The sequence below is a fragment of the Pantherophis guttatus genome, chromosome 8, assembly GCF_059756535.1.
Source record: "Pantherophis guttatus breed Tessera chromosome 8, ASM5975653v1, whole genome shotgun sequence".
Classification (NCBI taxonomy): Eukaryota; Metazoa; Chordata; class Lepidosauria; order Squamata; family Colubridae; genus Pantherophis; species Pantherophis guttatus.
In genome coordinates, this window is record NC_142070.1 from 70,589,486 (window position 1) to 70,608,538 (window position 19,053).

General features: G+C 42.3%; 1 protein-coding gene across 2 annotated transcripts; it reads right to left on the bottom strand.

The window, feature by feature from the left end:
• Window positions 1–2,021: 2,021 nt before the first annotated feature.
• On the bottom strand, window positions 2,022–14,925 carry SRD5A3 (steroid 5 alpha-reductase 3). 2 transcript variants are annotated; one of them, XM_087874944.1, is made up of 5 exons: window positions 14,685–14,925; window positions 11,012–11,178; window positions 7,129–7,323; window positions 5,520–5,642; window positions 2,022–2,342 (listed from the first exon to the last, which is right to left on the bottom strand). In XM_087874944.1, exons 1-5 carry the CDS (start codon window positions 14,885–14,887, stop codon window positions 2,083–2,085), a joined length of 948 nt encoding a protein of 315 aa, XP_087731070.1. In that variant the 5' UTR covers window positions 14,888–14,925; the 3' UTR covers window positions 2,022–2,082. The 2 variants fall into 2 exon arrangements, with proteins under 2 accessions (XP_087731070.1, XP_087731071.1); XM_087874945.1 differs by having other exon boundaries at window positions 14,672–14,840.
• Between the last annotated feature and the right edge of the window lie 4,128 nt (window positions 14,926–19,053).

Below are 19,053 nucleotides of genomic sequence, written 5' to 3' on the forward strand. Positions count from 1 at the left end.
TTCTGGGTCTGGTCCTCTGTGACAGATGCAAAATTTTCATTGCCAAGTATTTTAGGCACCTTGTTGGTTCCCATTGTATCTGTGAAAGACAGTTTATATTGATAATTTCCACCAAATCTCCCCTCCAGATGGGCTGGGTGATGCTTCCAGGATTCCCAGCTAGCTTCAGGTCAACAAATTTGGGTGGGCCTTTGCTTGAAGAAGCCTGGCATTTCTACACAGACAGAAATATTGCAATTGATAGTTTATAAAGTTGAATTTTCTATCGCAGGACTTATGCTCTGGACTTATCTGGAAGTAATTTGCCATTTCTTTCTTCTAAATTGCTAGCTTGTTTTTTTTTTTTTTTTAACAATCCTGGAATTATCTGGTAGTTTCTTATGCAAATACTAGACTGGTTCAGCCCTGCATTTTTTTTGAAATCATCCAAGTTTAGCATTTGCATATTTCTCAACACACAGGTATAACACATGGCAACTGCCAGTCAAGTTTTAATTTTCATTTCATGTATGCAAACAATGAAATAAAAATAAATAATAATTGAATAAGAAATTGAAATGAGAATAAAGATAATATGGAAATCCGGGGCTGCTCAAATACCACTTTAGATTGAACTGAAAAGGGAAACAACAGGAGAGAGGGGAAGGAGTAGAGAGAGAGAAAGGGAGAAGAGAGGAGAGGAGAGAAGAGGAGAAAGAAGAAAGGGAAAAGGAGAGGAAGAAAAGGGAGGGGAAAGAGGGGTAAAGGAGAAGGTTAGAAGGGGGGAAGAAGAGAGGAGTGGGGGAAGGGAAGGGGAAGTAGGAAAGAGAAGGAGAGGAAGAACGAAGGAAGTAGGAGAAAGGAAGGAAGAGAAGGGGAGGAGAAGAAGAAAAGGTTGGAGTAAAGGTAAAGGGTAAAAGAGCAGCCCCGAAAAAGTAAAAATTAAAAATGAAAGTTAAAAGAAAAGATGAATGAAAAATGATGGAAATGACTATACGTGTATATGTATTTATGTAAAATAAAAATAAAAACTTTATTAAAAAAAATAATTTTCATTTCATCATTCATGCGGACCTTGTATGAATCTGATTAAAAAATATAGTTTCTTTTGTTCTATTCTATACTGATCCAAAGCAAAAAAATTGTGCAAAGAAACCCCCCACCCCATCCATCGGTATCTATTAATTAAAAGTGCATTCCTTTGCTGTTTACTCAGAAGTAAGTCATACAGTTAGTGAGGCATTTTGTCAAACAAGCATTATATAGTGTAATTGCCTATGGCTATGATCAGTGGTAGGGTTACGGTGGCTCAGTGACTAAGACGCTGAGCTTGTCGATTGAAAGGTCGGCAGTTCAGCGGTTCGAATCCCTAGTGCCGCGTAACGGGATGAGTTCCCGTTACTTGTTCCAGCTTCTGCCAACCTAGCAGTTTGAAAGCACGTAAAAAATGCAACTAGAAAAATAGGGACCACCTTTGGTGGGAAGGTAAAAGTGTTCTGTGCGCCTTTGGCATTGAGTCATGCCGGCCACATGACCACAGAGACGTCTTCGGACAGCATTGGCTCTTTGGCTTTGAAACGGAGATGAGCACTGCCCCCTAGAGTCGGGAACGACTAGCACATATGTGCAAGGGGAACCTTTACCTATGATCAGCGGTGGGTTTCACATATTCTTGCCACTCGTCCACCCTGTGCGCGCGCCTTCTGCGCCCGGCTTTGAAACATGGCTAAATAGGACAGCATTATGTCTGGGCGGGTGGCAGTCGCCGCTACCAGTTCGCCTGAACTGGTCTGAATCAGCTGAATACCACCTCTGGCTATTATCTTATTTTAGGGAGCTTCTCTTTGGGATAAGACATATTAAACTCAATTGAACTTTCTTCTATAAGTAGATTACATAAAATTGTTCTGGTTATCACAATAGAACAGAGGCATGTTTTCATACACACAGCTGTGTGTAATAAATGACCTACAGAATGATCAGCAACAATTCAATTTCAGCAAAAAAAAAAAAAAAAGTTGGTAATAATCACTTCATCCCAGAAAAGTTCAAGATCTTTAATTGCTGCAAATGTGGAATCATACTCCATTTAATATAAATAATTTAAAAAATAAAAGGTATATATGCTTTCCGATATTTTGGATAGTGCTTAAATTTGTTTAAGTAATATTCGTGGCACAAAACAGCACTTAGTGCCTGGTTAAAAAAGACATATGCCACCACTAGCCACCAAGTTAAGTTATAAAATCCAAAAGCGACAGCCATTGACGTATATATGAGAAATTCTGCAAAATAATGAGGACTGGACACCATTTCAAACCAGTCACCAAAAGGAATGCTGTGATCCAAACTGGAGACCTTTCCTAAAAAAAAAAGAAAAAAAGAAAGAAATAAGTTAGCTGTTGAATTTTGAAAGGTGAGCAGAACTAGTGATGTACTGAATTTTTTGGAGTATAAGATGCACCTTTTCCCCCCAAAAAAGAGGGTGAAAATCTGGGTGCCTTTTATATTCCGAATGTAGCCCTGCCCAGCTTCTCAAACGGAGGTTTCAGAGGCTGAAAAAGCATCAGAAAAGAAGCTTCAGAAAAGAAGCCCCCAAACAGAGCTTCAGGGGCTTTTTTTTCTGAAGCTGTTTCGGAGGCTTTCAGAGGCAGGAATTTTTTTTTTTCTGAAACAGAGTTTCAGAAGTTTCAGAGGCAGAAAAAAAAGCAAAGCACAGAGCTCACAACCAAGGAACCTGTTGCTAAAATTCACCTCTGGGAACAGCTGATTGGGGGTATTCTGGGAGGCCGATCCACCTGCCAATCAGCTTTTTTCTTATTTTCCTCCCCAAAAACTAAGGTACGTCTTGTACTCTGGTGCATCTTATACTCCGAAAAATACGGTAATTAGATAGTGAGAGAGAAAAACGGTCAGACTACAACTTTAATAAATCCATTAGCTCTATTTGGCCCTTTTCCATTACAGTGACTGTAATCTGGTCCAGCGACTTTGTCATTAAGCAAAATAGTTGCTAAGTGAATTTGTGTTTCAAAGAGCAAGAAAGAGAAGCTGTGAAAATCCCTGATTGCTGTTCTGTCATTCAGATAAAGTTCTCTGTACAGTGTCCGGTGCCTGACCTGTTTTTTCTTCTTCTCCTTTTTGAACCCCCACATAGGCCAGAGAGATTGTTTAAAGAGCTCCTTCCTGAAACTGACCAGACCTTAATCAGTTTTGCATTGAAGGCTTTTGTTGTTAGATGCAGGAAATTTGGTCATAAATGCACACTAGTCTGAAATTTTATTTTTTTATCTGCCTTTATTACCGTTTATAAATACCATCACATTTATAAACGATCACTAACCAAGATAGTTGCTAATCAACAAGTGGATACACCGGTATTAGTTTCCACTTGTTGTTTCCACTTGTTTCCAAGACAAAACTAAGTGCTTATTTTGATTGATTTGGAGGATCTTCATCACTTTGATCAATCTGTTTATTATTTTTTTTCAGCAGCCAGTCTTCTCTAACCCATGATTAATGTGAATGATAAGATATCCAGTTTGGCCAAAGAACCTGTTTTCCTGGATTACATGATGTCTTAATGATTATGCCTCTGGGTACATCCAAAATATGTTCCTGTCTCACATGTTACACACTGCTTATAAAAAAAAAATTACATTTAAATGTTTTCCCCAAGTAAATATTTTAGCTTCATCTTGCATTCATCTGGCTTCAAACTATGTTCAACATCAAGGGTCACCATCCCAGCTAGTATGGCCCACGAATGAAATTTGCTCTTACTCTTTAGCTATAGTTTAAACCAGGAGTCTCTAACCTTGGCAACTTTAAGACTTGTGGACTTCAACTCCCAGGATTCCTCAGCCAGTTGCTGGCTGAGGAATTCTGGGAGTTGAAGTCCACAAGTCTTAAAGTTGCCAAGGTTGGAGACCCCTGGTCTAAATTCCCTAGGCCTGTGTTGCTAATAATGGGTCTTGTTCAAATGGCCTTTGATGTAGACCAGGGGTGTTAAACTCACGTCATCATGGTGGCGTCTCATGTGACGTATTGGGACTTCCCCCCCTTCGCTAAATTGGCTGTGGGCGTGGCCAGGGCATGACACATCCAGCCCGTGGGCCGGGAGTTTGACAGCCATGATGTAAACCAAAATCAGGATGCTGGTGAAAGGTGCCAAAACAGTCCCTCGATCCAAAACATGTGTTTCGACTATCATTTCTCACAATAACTCTCTTCTTTCCGTCTCAATTTAAGTCTCCATCTTGAGAGAAAATGCTAAGAAGGGCAACAAGGCAGGAGGGTTTGGAGTGATTGGGTTCCACATTCCTCCATCACACATATATTTGGTTCCTTACATTGAATCCTCTGCTCTTTTACATACAAGATCAGAATATTTATGCATTGGGGATATGCAGCATTTTTGGATCCCAAGTCGAAAAAGATGGCTTGGATGGAATCAATATGCCTACCATACTTGGAGCCTCCTTAAGAGAAGCTGTGTCTTCTGGGCTCACATGGAACCTACTCAAGTCACAGGAAAATATGGTTTTGACTGAAAAGAAATGCCAACAGAGTACAAGAAAGTGCTGTATGGCAGATATGAGTTCATGGTTGTTGGCATGTTATTAACTCAAGATCAACTTTTCCTGGGATTGGTTGCTACCCTACAATCCCAGGATAATAATCAACGTTTTTAAGGCAATACCCACAGGATTCAGTGCAGGGGTGAAATGCTCCCGGTTCGGACTGGATCGCCCGATCTGGTAGAGATCGAGGCGGGTGGTTCAGAGAACCGGTAGCAAAAATCCCTGCCCCCCCTATGCCCAGCTATGCCGCACAATCATCAGAGGCTTTTTTTTTACTTTTAAAAGCATTTTTCTTACAACCTCTTCGGGCAAAAAATGCTTTTAAAAGTTAAAAAAAAAAGCCTCTGATGATCGTGCGGCTCAGCTGGGATCGTCAAAGGCTTTTAAAAGAAAAAAAACCTTTGCCGATCAGACAACTCAGCTTGGATCGTCAGAGGCATTTAAAAGAAAAAAAGGGTTTTTTTTTATTTTAAATGCCTCTGACGATCCAAGCTGAGTTGCCTGATCGGCAGAGGTTTTTTAAAAAGCCTCTGCCGATCAGGCAACTCAGCTTGGATCGTCAGAGCCTTTTGAAACCATTTTTTTACAACCTCTTCGCCGAAGAGGTTGCCAAAAAAATGGTTTTAAAACTTAAAAAAAAAAAAAATTGGCCATGCCCACCCAGTCACATTACCCCCCCAAGCCACGCCCACAGAATCGGTAGTAACAAATTTTAGATTTGACCACTGGTTCAGTGTGTAGTTAAACTCACTCCAAAGCACTTTTTTGACTTGACATTGGAAGCACTAACATCCCTAATTAGAATTTAAAGACCTAAGTTGCTTGTTCTGTATGCTTTCTACCTAAATATCACCAATGTTCTTTGAACGATAAATGAAGGATTGCAACAGGGGCTATGCTAACATATTTGACCTGGGGAAGATTAAAAAATATTGACTGGAGTAGCAATTCTTTTACCTGATTTATCTTTTCGAAGGTTAGCAAGAATAACATGACATCTGTGTTGATGGACAGAAGCCCAACAGAACATCACAAGTCCGAGAACATGGTACCAGCAGACTGTCAGTGAGTGGGCTTTGCCTAAATGAAGAGAGACAGAATGTATTTATTCATTTAAAATATTTTGAACCTTTCAAAATATTTTATTACCTTTCCTTCCATGGTTGTTAAGTCAATCACTGCAGTTGTTAAGTTACTAACATGGTTACTACTGTGATGCTCTCTACCTGGGGCTGCCCTTGAAGAGCACCCGGAGGCTTCAGCTGGTGCAGAATGCGGCCGCCCGGGTAGTGATGGGAGTGTCCCGACACTCTCATGTTACACCTTTCCTGCGGGACCTGCATTGGCTGCCGGTTGCCCTCCGGGTGAGATTCAAGGTGCTGGTAATTACCTATAAAGCCCTACATGGCTTAGGCTCGGGGTATTTGGCGGACCATCTGCGGCCAGCGACCGCTCCCCATCGCCCGGTGCGTTCTCACAGGGAGGGCCTCCTTGGGGTGCCGTCGGCCAGACAATGTCGGCTGGCGACCCCTAGGGAGCGGGCCTTCTCCGTGGGCGCACCTACCCTGTGGAATCAGCTCCTCCTGGAGCTCCGGGTGGCCCCTAACCTTCGCTCTTTCCGCCGTGACCTTAAAACATGGTTATTTCGCCTGGCTGGTTTGGACTGAAGGGGTTTTAAAGGTCTTTTTATAATCTTATTGGGTATTTTTAACATTGATTTTGCTTGTTTTTATTGTTGTGAGCCGCCCCGAGTCCTTCGGAGATAGGGCGGCATACAAGTTTAAATAATAAAATAAATAAATAAGTGAATCCAGCTTCCTCTTTGACTTTGCTTGTCAGAAGGTCCCAAAACGGGATCATGTGACACTGCAATCATCATAAATATGAATCGAGAGCCAAGCATCTGAATTTTGACCGTGGGAAGCTACAATGGTCGTAAGTGTGAACAATAGTCATAAGTCACTTTTTTCAGTGCCTTTGCAACTTTGAACGGTCACTAAATGAACTGTTCCTAAGTCGAGGACTACCTGTATTGCCCCCCCCCCCAACAATCTGGGTCCTCATTTTACCGAACTCGAAAGGATGGAAGGATGAGTCAACCTTGAGCCGGTGAGAATTGAACTGCTGGCACTCGGTAGAATTAGCCTGCGATACTACCTTCTATCCACTGTGCCACCATGGCTACAATTTTAGGTAGTCACTACATTTAGAAATTTTAACAATTTCTAACTTCTGCCAACCTAGCAGTTCGAAAGCACGTAAAAAATGCAAGTAGAAAAATAGGGACCACCTTTGGTGGGAAGGTAACAGTGTTCCGTGCGCCTTTGGCATTTAGTCATGCCGGCCACATGATCACGGAGACGTCTTTGGACAGCGTTGGCTCTTTGGCTTTGAAACGGAGATGAGCACTGCCCCCTAGAGTCAGGAACGACTAGCACATATGTGCGAGGGGGACCTTTACCTTTACCTTTAACAATTTTAGGCTGACCCCTCTCTTTACTCCTCCCCTGGCTCTGCCAGCCCTTCTCCTACAGTTTATTGCAAGAATGCAAAAGAGGAGGTTTACCTTCTCTACTCTTTGCTGGCACCTGACACAGCACTGTGAACCCCACCAAAACATAGTAAAAGAGGCCGAAGCAGTAATGTGCAAAATGAATGACCCCTCCAGAATAAATGCTAATGTGAAGACATTCTTTTAACCGTCGACAGCTATTCACCCAGACCAAAAGGCAGACCAGGAAGGCTGACAGGAATTCGGCACCTAGAAAAACCAACAAAGACAGGGTGTAAAACACGTGTTACCTTGTCACAGGTGTGTCAAATTCAGCCGAAACAAATTGCAAGATATACAAGAAATCCTCATAGATATTATGCATGTTTTATGTTCAGAATTCTTGTTGGTGGGAAAAATAGGGGATCAGCCTCTAGATTTTTTCCATCTCAGATAAAAGACATCAAGCTCCAAATTGCTTTTGGTGACTAACAGATAAGAAGAAACTGAATAGTTCTTGATATGGGACACATTTTATCAATGGCTAGATAATAGAAACAGAACTTAGAAAGGAAGAGATATAAAGGGAGGAAATGGTACAGAAGAGAGGCGTTAAAGAAGATGATGTTAAATGTTAAGTATTAAGGATATTATAATGTTACTATATTATTAATATGATGGTAAGGACTAAATATAATGAAGTTGTAGAAATATGATTATCTAAACATAATTGTACCCAGAATGCACACTGTTTAATGGAAATTGAGTGTTACATAAATAAAACATGAAAATTAAAAACATCCAAATACAGGTAATCCTCATTTTACAACCGTACGTTTAGTGACCATTCAAATTTACAACATCACTGAAAAAAGCGACTTACGACCGTTTTTCACACTTACAACCATTACAGCATCCCCATGGTCAAGGGATCAAACTTCAGATGCACGGCAACTGACTCATATTTATGACGGTTGCAGTGTCCTGGGGTCACGGGATCACCTTTTGCGACCTTCTGACAAACTAAGTCAACGGAGAAGCCAGGTTCACTTAATAACTGTGTTGTTACTCATTTAACAAGTGCAGTGATTCACTTAACAACTGTCGCAAGAAAAGTCATAAAATGGGGCAAAATTAAGTTAACAAATGTTTCACTTAGCAACAGAAATTTTGGGCTCAATTGTGATCGTACGTTGAGGACTACTTATATGACAGACATCAATAAAAAAAAAAAAAAATAGAGGACCAGAAGAAGCCACTCACATGTTACACATTATAACAGGCTCACATAGTATCTTGGCTAACTGCCTGGAGAAAGAACCTGGTTCTCAAGGTCTTTCTGAATGCCAGCAGAGTCAGGGCCATCTGAATTCTTGTCAAAAGTTCCTTGCAAAAATTAAATCCAGAAAGCACACACAGGTAAACTGATTCAGCAGGATTCATAAACTTCTTTATATACTTAATACCAGATGAAGTAAATTTTACAATGCCAATATAGATTCTTCTTCAACATAGTAGCAGTTACAAGCAAAACACAAGGCAGGAGAGAACAGTTAGTTTCATTTCAGCAGTTTCTCTGCACAGACTCAGAAGCTGCAGACTAAGACATGCCCTGGCTCCAGTCCGTCTCAGCTCCCAAACAGCCCTCTTGGCTGACTTACTTGCTACGCCTATACATTGGCTGACCTTGTTACCATCTCCTATTCCACTTGATGAATATACTCTTGACAATTTTGAGGAAGGTGCAGACACAGTGAAAAGAAGGTCCAAGCTCCTGTCAGTTAACATTGATGAACTGATAGGACCCAGAGCGAGCCAATCTTGCTGATCTTCTTGGACAGGCAATGATAATTTGTCTGATCATGTTGGACAGGCAGAGCTGGTTTCCTAATCTTCAGGCTCTGTGCTCTGAAGGCTTTTATGGATGACCCCCAGCATCTTGAATGGGTGACCCCCAGCATCTATACAACTTGGGATGAACACCCTTGGAATGGTGTGGAAGTAGGAATGGATTTCCAGAGGAAAACTTGCAGACTACAGGAACTAGGAGCCCTACTCAAGTGACCCAAACCCTCCAAGTGCTTCAATGACCCACTAAAAGGATGCAAATGACTAGCTTTGTGTGTAAGGAATATAAATCCTTCCATTCGTCACCATCCTGTCAGAGCTTCTTGGATGAGAAGCAAAACGTCTTCAAAAGGAAAAAACCAGAAAGTCCAGTTGCCAATTTTGGGACAAACATGACCTAGATGACTGAGAATCTCTAGAGACTTTCAGCACCTTGAATGCCAACTGGAAGTCCAAGGGTAAGCAGTGCAGCTTATGTGATAGCAATGTTATGTGAACGTACTGAGGGCCCATAGCTTCTGGCTATTTCTTCAAAACCTCTCCTGGCTTTTTCAAACAGGAGTTGAGAGATTAGGAAGTTTAGATCTCTCAATTGTTTTCAGTAAAAATGTCCAACTCATTCAAAGCTGTGGGGGAGGCATCTGATCAATCCTGGTAGTCCTCAACCTACAACCATAATTGAGCCCAAAATTTCTGTCGCTAAGTGAGATATTTGTTACGTGAGTTTTGCCCCATTTTACAGTCTTTCTTGCCAGTTAGTAACATGGTTGTTAAGCGAATCTGGCCTTCCTTAATAACTTTCCTTGTTAGAAAGTCATAAAAGAAGGCCACCTGATTCCAGGACACTACAACCGTCATAAAGATGAGTCAGTTGTCAAATATCTGAATTTTGATCACTGACCACGGGGATGCTGTAAGTGTGAAAAGTGGCGATAAGTCACTTTTTTCAGTGCCATTGTAACTTCAAGCGATCACTAAACAAACATTGTAAGTCCAAGGCTACCTGTATATTTTCATGTATCCAATATATTAAAATACTGTATGTCCTTCAACCTGCATTATTATTTTGAGTATAGTTATTTATCATATCTCTTTTCTACAGTTTTCTGGATCTTTCCAGATCCAGCAGCCCTATTCTTCTCTCCCTGCCCTCCGCAACTGAAGTTGGGATACGTGGAAAGGAATATATTTGAAAAAAATCTGCAGTGAAAATGATTTTGTTTGTCCTCCGATTTTATGCACAGAATAAATAATTGCAGCTTTGGTAGAGAAGCTATTCTGCAAAATCTACAATATATTGGGACCGGTGGTGAAATGTAAAATTTGTTACTACCGGTTCTGTGGGCGTGGCTTGGTAGGGGTGGCGGTAATGTGACTGGGTGGGTGTGGCCAACTTTTTTTAAAAAAAAACTTTTAAATCAATTTTTTCTACATTTTTTTCAACCTTTTCGGCCGAAGAGGTTGTAGAAAAAATGCTTTTAAAAGCCTCTGACGATCCCATCAGAGTCTTTTTTTTAAATACTTTTAAAAGAATTTTTTCAGCCAAAGATGTTGTAGAAAAAATAACTTTAAAAATAATAATAAAAAAAGCCTCTGATGATTGCGCAGCTCAGCTGGGCATTGGGGGGTGGGGGCAGGGATGTTTGCTACCGGTTCTCCGAACCACCTGCCACCTGCTACCGGATCGGGCGATCCGGTTTGAACCGGGAGCATTTTACCCCTGATTGGGACCCTCTCTACCAGGGGTGAAATTCAGCAGGTTCTAACAGGTTTTGGAGAACCGGTAGCGGAAATTTTGAGTCGTTCGGAGACCCGGCAAATACCACTTCTCGCTGGCCCCAGAGTAGGGTGGGAATGGAGATTTTGCAGTATCCTTCCCCCAGGAGTGAGGAGGGAATGGGGATTTTGCAGTATCCTTCCCCCAGGAGTGAGGAGGGAATGGGGATTTTGCAGTATCCTTCCCCCAGGAGTGAGGAGGGAATGGGGATTTTGCAGTATCCTTCCCCTGCCTCGCCCACTGAGCCACACCCACAGAACCAGTAGGGAAAAATTTTGAATTTCACCCCTGCTCTCTACCAAATAATATACGTACATGTACAAGAATTCATACCATTTTCTGAGTGGTGGACGCCTCTGTCTTCCTTTGCTCCATCAAGAACGTCAAGCAAATCCCGGAGCCAGGAGGGGAATGACTGAGAGAAAAACACAGACTGCATAAACAGCAGTAGCAGGAAGCCATTCCAGGTCACAGACACAATATAAAAATGGTAGAACCACCTGCAGAAGGAAGAGTTTAGGGTTAGTCTGTACATTGTGTTGCACCACAATGTGGTTGGTTTGCTTTCAGATCATCAATTAAGCAAACTGTAGTTTAACACACTAGTTTCCAATTGTTGTGACCCAGGCCCAAGTAGGTAGTAGTCGACGCAAACAGTTCCAAAACAAACAGACTTTAATAGAACAGCTGAGAATTAACTCATTCTCAAACTAAATCGAAACAAATTCTTCATAACACAAATTCTTCAGTCTAATCACCAACCTTGGTATAATTAGGCAAACTGCCAAAGGCTTCTCTTGGCAAAAGTTCAGAAGCAGAAGATGCCGACAAGAGATAAGTGCAGCAAGACAAGAACAAGTTTATCAACGTTGTTTTCCGACAAAGAGCCCAAGAGCCGTTGCTGGTCTTTTAAGCCTTACGGGAGGGGCCAATCATCTCTTGACCCTACTCCTGAGTCGTCCTCTTTGCTTTAGCTGCTCCTGCCTTCTGGCAGTTCTTCTCATACGTGCACTAGGAACAGGCTCCTCCTGTTCCTCTGCCTCTCTACTGTCAGCCTCTAGAGGCTCCGGAGTCCGCACATCACTCCCCAATGGCCCTGGCCCCATCTCTGCCTCCGACACAGAGCCCTCATCCGGGCCTTCCCCAGCCTCCAGGACTGGTCCCTGTTCTACCTCAGCCTCATCGCTGTCCGACTCCGCTGCCAGCTCTGCAGGCTGCTGGCGGACCACACCACCAATCGGACCAATCATCTCTTGACCCTATTCCTGAGTCGTCCTCTTTGCTTTAGCTGCTCCTGCCTTCTGGCAGCTCTTCTCATACATGCACTAAGAACAGGCTCCTCCTGTTCCTCTGCCTCTCTACTGTCAGCCTCTAGAGGCTCCGGAGTCCGCACATCACTCCCCAATGGCCCTGGCCCCATCTCTGCCTTCAACACAGAGCCCTCATCTGGGCCTTCCCCAGCCTCCAGGACTAGTCCCTGTTCTACCTCAGCCTCATCGCTATCCGACTCCGCTGCCAGCTCTGCAGGCTGCTGGCGGACCACACCACCAATCTAATTCTTGTGTTGTGGAGGGGCCAACATTTTTTCAGTGCCATTGTAACTTCAGACGATCACTAAATGAACTTGTTGTAAGTCGAGGACTACCTGTATCAACCCCACATTGGGAATTCCAGACTGAACGTTGGACACGAGTGGGCAGAGGGGAAATCCACTCTGCTCATGCTTGGATGCATTCCGGAGTGTGGATTTATACCAACCCCATCATGGAAAAGGACCTTAGTGGCAGCCTGGAAAGTGAAGCAGGAAGGACTCAGCTGTATCCAGAGTCCATTCTAGGAGACATCCACATTACAAAAAAGATGTCTGGGAAAAGTGCAGAGAAGAGCAACTAAGATGATTAAAAAAGTCTGGAGACTAAAACATATGAAGAATGGTTGCAGGATTTGGGCTTGGCTAGTCTAGAGAAAAGAAGGACTAAGGAGGACATGATAACAGTACAGGTAGTCCTCGACTTACAACAGTTCCTTTAGTGACCGTTTAAAGTTACAACGGCACTGGAAAAAGTGACTTACGACCGTTATCAGTTACAACCTTTGCAGCGTCCCCATAATCGTGTGATCAAAACTCAGATGCTTGGCAACTGGTTCACATCTATGACCGTTGCTGTGCCCCAAGGTCATGTGATCAAACTTTTGTAACCACCTGACAAGCAAAGTCAATGGGGAAACCCAGATTCACTTAACAACCAGGTTACTGTCATATCAATTGCAGCGATTCGCTTAACAACTGTGGCAAGAAAGGTCGTAAAATGGGGGCAAAGTTCACTTAAATGTCTCACTTAACAACAGCAATTTTGGCCTCAATTGTGGTTGTAAATCAAGGACTACCTGTATTCCAATATTTCCTGCCAGAAAAGAGTCAATCTATTTTTCAAAACTTCAGAAGGCAAGACAAGGAACAATGGATAGAATAGAATAGAATAGAATAGAATAGAATTTTTTATTGGCCAAGTGTGATTGGACACACAAGGAATTTGTCTTGATGTATACACTCTCGGAGTACATAAAAGAAAAGACACATTCATCAAGAATCATAAGGTACAACACTTAACGATAGTCATAGGGAACAAATAAGCAATCAAATCATATTAGGAAACAGTCAATATAAATCGTAAGGATACCAGCAACAAGGTTACAGTCATAAGTGGGAGGAGATGGATGGTGGGAACGATGAGAAGATTAATAGTAGTGCAGACTTAGTGAATAGTTTGACAGTGTTGAGGGAATTATTTGTCTAGCAGAGTGATGGCATTCGGGGAAAAACCTGTTCTTGTGTTTAGTTGTTCTGGTGTACAGTGCTCTATAGCATTGTTTTGAGGGTAGGAGTTGAAACAATTTATGTTCAGGATGTGAGAGGTCTGTAAATATTTTCACAGCCCTCTTTTTGACTCATGCAGTATACAGATCCACAATGGAAGGCAGGTTGGTAGCCATTGTTTTTTCTACAGTTCTAATTATCCTCTGAAGTCTGTGTCTGTCTTGTTGGGTTGCAGAGCCAAACCAGACAGTTATGGAGGTGCAGATGACAGACTCAATTAATAATGGATCCGTCCTAATATTCCTTTTTTACTTACTCTTTTCATGTATTCAAATGATGTTTATAGTTTTACCTGTTATCTTATAGATGCTTGACTAAATAGAAGAATAGAATAGAATAGAATAGGATTAGAAGAATAGAATAGAATAGAATTAGAATAGAATAGGATTAGAAGAATAGAATAGAATAGAATAGAATAGAAATAGAAGAATAGAATAGAAATAGAGGAATAGAATAGAATAGAATAGAATAGGATTAGAAGAATAGAATAGAATAGAAGAATAGAATAGAATAGGAATAGAATAGAAATAGAAGAATAGAATAGAATAGAATAGAAATAGAAGAATAGAATAGAATAGAATAGAAATAGAAGAATAGAATAGAATAGAATAGAATAGAATAGAAATAGAAGAATAGAATAGAATATTCTAGAATAGAATAGAATATTCTAGAATAGAATAGGAATAGAATAGAAATAGAAGAACAGAATAGAATAGAATAGAAATAGAAGAATAGAATAGAATAGAATAGGAATAGAATAGAATAGAAATAGAACAATAGAATAGAATAGAATAGAAATAGAAGAATAGAATAGAATAGAATAGAATAGAAATAGATGAATAGAATAGAATAGGAATAGAAAAATAGAATAGAATAGAATAGAAATAGAATAGAATAGAATAGAATAGGAATAGAACAATTAACCAGTGGGAAAACTTGCCTTCAAAAGTTGTAGCTGCTCCATCACTGGAATTTTTTAAGAAGAGACTGGACAGCCACTTGTCTGAAATGGTATAGGATCTCCTCCTGCTTGAGCAGGGGGTTGGACTAGAAGACCTCCAGGGTCCCTTCCAAGCTTTATTCTCATTGCATTCCTCTCCTAGGTAACTGCTGACCCCATTGGTTTACCTCTTGGGAACATCAAAGGTCTGCAGAAGGACAGGACGCTGCCCACAGGCTGTCTTGGTCTTCCCGTACCGGATCAGGTCTTGAAAGATCCCGGCGAGATCAAGGGAGAGAGCCCCGGGTGATCCTTTCACTGGCTGGACTTGCAGAACCAGCAGCGCGGCGAAGAAACAAGCTGCCAAAGGCAGCCACACCGCAGCCAACATTTCCCCCCCACCGCGCAGGCGCCAAACTCACCGCTTGCTTTCCCCCTCCCCCTCCCCTCCCCGCTCAATTATGCCAGAAGCAATCTGCGGGAAGCGGTCGCGGAGGAGGAGGAGGGGGTCCATTCCGCCAGCCAATGGAAAGACAGGGGGAGGAGCTGCGGGAGCCGATCAGGAAGACAAGAACCGTCCTATCCACTGAAAGGAAGACCGTTTGGGCCCGCCCTCTTAACTCGACCTCTCTGTTCCGGCATCAACTCGATGGTGCGCTTTTTGCCAAGTGATAATGGTGTCGTTCAATTTAGCCGCTTTAAGACTTGTGGACTTCAACTCCCAGAATTCTCCAGCCAGCAGAGCATAACTGGAGAATTCTGGGAGTTGAAGTCCACAAGTCTTAAAGCGGCCAAGTTTGAAGACCTCTCTGTTCTATATACTTTTCGGATCGTTTTTTTGTGACGTTTTCCGATTGGTTGAGTCCTTGTGGTTTCGGAGATGGAGAAAAAAAAAAAGCATTGAGGATACCGAAGTGTTACAGCCTGTGTCCCCCGTCCAGCCATTTCTGGCTCTTTTTGAAACATTTACTGTATATAAAGTGCGCACCCAGAAAAAAAAAAAGAATAATTACAGAGCTTCACCGTCATCCGATTTAATGAAGATTTGTGTGCGTTCTGTACGTTGTGTTGGTTCTGGAATTAGTTGTTTGTTTGGTGTTTGTCATCTGTCTGTCTGTCTGTCTGTCTATCCATCCATCCATCTATCTTATATTTATCTCTTATCTATCTGTCTATCTATCTATCTATCTATCCCTATATCTCTTATCTATCTTATATTTATCTTATCTAATATTTATCTCTTATCTATCTATCTATCCATCCATCTCTTATCTCTATCCATCTATCTATCTCTTATCTATCTTATCTATATCTACCTGTCTATATCTATCTCATATCTATTATCTATCTTATATTTATCTATCTATCTATCCATCCATCCATCCATCCATCTCTTATCTCTATCCATCTATCTATCTCTTATCAATCTTATCTATATCTATCTCACATCTTATCTATCTTATATTTATCTCTTATCTAATCTATGTCTATATGACTGTCCAGCTGCCTGCCTGCCTGCCTGCCTGCCTGCCTGCCTGCCTACCTACCTACCTACCTACCTACCTACCTACCTACCTACCTACCTATCTATCTATCTATCTATCTATCTATCTATCTATCTATCTATCTATCTAAATTTATTGCCTGCACAACTCCTGTGGAGTCTGGACAATGACACAAAATTAAAAGCGAAACATGGTTGCCTTCTGCAGGAGAAGAACGGATAGATGTCCTTTGTTCAATCTAATGATTATTTCCAGACCTGCTAATTTGAAATAGGGTCACCACTAAACAAAAAGGTTTGGCAATCTGGATGCTGAGTAAAAATTGCTTGCTTGGTAGTTGCAAATAGGATCAGAGCACAACAGTCTCAAAAAAGCTAAGCAGTGCTGGATTTGGTTTATTTTGGATGGGAGAAAAGGCTCTAGGCTGCAGAAGAAGTTTGGGCGGGTGGGCAGGGGGGAAACCCCCATTCTAGAGCTAAGTGATTCTCAACTCTTTTTGAATCCGTGGCACAAAATTATTAAACATAGCAGTAGTTCTGTGGCACACCAGGAAATTATGAATTGTATTTATGCATTTTTAAACCTGAAAGTCATGGTTGTACAGATTATGTAGATTGCAGTACATACATAATACAAAACAAAATTGGGGGGAAAAAATAACAAAAATCTTGTGGCACGCTAGAAACACACCCACGGTACATTTATGTGCTGTGGCGCACAGGTTGAGAACCATTGCTCTAGATGTCAGGTTTCGATGCTATCTCAAAATAAATGAATTTCCAAACTGCCGATCTTTAAGGAAATGTTCTCTTTATTTGAGCACAGCAATCTGATCCTGACTCTTTCGCGGTCAGTACTGACCTTTGCCCCCCAATCCCTCCCTTTCCGATCCCCAATTCTCTGCTTCTCATTGGCTATCTTCCAAGTCACTTTCCTGATTCCTTCTTCGTCAGATCACAGGAATGTCTCCCCCCTCCCCATCTCCGAGGAGACAGAATCTTCAAAGGGATTTAGCAGGCAAAAGTTCAGGCTTCTCCTCCCTTTATTATATGTCAGTGCTGGGACGCTGACGCTAGAGCAGGGATATCTAAATTAGGGCCTATGGGCTACATCCGGCCCTCTGGTAGGTTCCCTCCGACTAGTTCCTCCCAAGTGCTGTGTTCTAATCGTTTCCAAACAGCAGAAAGAAAAAGCAAGATTGAATTCACCAGTGTTTGGAAAAGAAAGCAGGATTCCCTCCATTTTTCCAATGGGGGAGGGGTTTTGCAAGCCAGCTTGTCAGGCCTGCCTCCTCTAAATAGAAACGATCCTTGGTGCTGTTGATTGAGAAAGGTATGGTTTTATCAGAAGTCAAGAATATTGCACTGCCAACACAGACCTACAGGCTGCATCAACAGAGAGATAGAATCAAGATCACGTGAAGTGTTGATATCGCTTTACAAAACTTTGTTAAGAATTCCACACTTGGAATTCTGAACCCCGTTTTGGTCGCCACGATGTAAAAAAGATGTGGAGACTCTAGAAAGAGCGCAGAGAAGAGCAACAAAGAGGATTTAGGGGGCTGGAGGATAAAACATAGGACGAACGGTTTCTGGAATTGGGTATGGCTAGTCTAGTGAAGAGAACGACCAGGGGACACATGCTAGCAGTGTTCCAATATCTGAGGGGCTGCCACAAAGAAGAGGGGGTCAATCTATTCTCCAAAGCATCTGAAGGCAGGACAAGAAGTAAAGAATAGAACAGAACAGAACAGAACAGAACAACAGGAAGGGACCTTGGAGGTCTTCTAGTTCAGCCCCCTCGTCAAGCAGGAGAACCTATACCATTTCAGATAAGTGATTGTCTAGTCCAGTGGTGTCAAACTCAATTTCATTGAGAGCCACATCTCTCTTGAGGGAAATGGGGAGTTTTCACAGACATGAGGATTATTTTCTCCTGGTTGGCCCACATCAGAGGAGTTCCACTTTTGGACTTCGTCATCTAAGTAATCTGGTTCGCCTCGCAATCGGGGCTGTGAGTTCGATCCTAGGTAGAAGCAGATATTTCTCTCTCTGGGCACAATGAGAATGTATCTGCTGAAGAAAACTCCTCATTGGCGACAGGAAGGGCATCCGGCCAGTAAACATTCAGTTCCATTCAGTTGCCCAGACTCCACCCCACAAGGGATTATGGGGTTGTTAAAAGAAGATGATGATGACGAATCTAAGTAATCTGGTGAGCCCAAGGTGACTCTCCTTTCATCCCGTTTCTAGGCCACAACGGCTCTTTGTTATATCCTCGGCTTCTGAGATGTGGCCGAGGTTCTCCAAAACAAATTCCCCCACCTGCTGATTGCACCAGTCAAACAAATTTATTTATGCTTTGGAGCAAGCAAGAAAGGGTCCAGCAGTGCCTTTCCGAATCTGGAACAAATCGACCTCTTTCTGTTTTTTTTTCTGGTTTTTTTTTTCCTCCTTACAAAGCTAAAGAGACGCAGAGAAAGCCAAAGAACAAGAAGGGGAATACTGTTAAATGGCAACAGGAAGATTTTTTAATTTCGGGTCTGGCCACCTTTCATTGCAACATCCGCAAAATGGCTAAGGTATGTTTTAGTTCAGCATTTTGCCTTGCTTCTTGTTGCCCTTCCTTTCAGTCTTCCTCATGACCTGGAAATGGTCAAAAAAGTCAATAGAACAGTGGGAACAGCATGAGCCAAAGGCTGGAGTTTGGAGCACAATGTGTAGGAGCAGGCAATTGCAGCCGCCATGTTGGCTTCTTTGACCCACATCCAAATATCACGTGATGGATGACATGGAACAGGGGTGTCAAACTCAACTTCTTTCAGGGCCACATCAGGACTGGGGTTGCCCTTGGGGGGAGGACTGGGTGGGCGTGGCCAGCTTGACACCACTCCCCAAACTACTGGCATGTTTCCTCTTTGCATTGGGTAGACTGGGCTGAAGCCACATTGGGTAGGCCAGGCCAAAGCGATGCAGGCCGGCCCCTTACATTCTGTGGGACGGCCCTGCGGGCTGGTTCCAACCACATTGCAAGCCAGATGAGACCCGCGGGC

What these genes read in the sequence shown, in the direction of transcription:
- SRD5A3 (XM_087874944.1), bottom strand. Translation starts at nt 14,887, where the DNA reads ATGTTGGCTGCGGTGTGGCTGCCTTTGGCAGCTTGTTTCTTCGCCGCG. An exon ending in CGTCCACCACTCAGAAAATG is followed by an intron (nt 7,324 to 11,011) that starts GTATGAATTCTT and finishes TGGTTTTTCTAG; the next exon opens with GTGCCGAATTCCTGTCAGCC. An exon ending in GCCAGCAAAGAGTAGAGAAG is followed by an intron (nt 5,643 to 7,128) that starts GTAAACCTCCTC and finishes CTCTTCATTTAG; the next exon opens with GCAAAGCCCACTCACTGACA.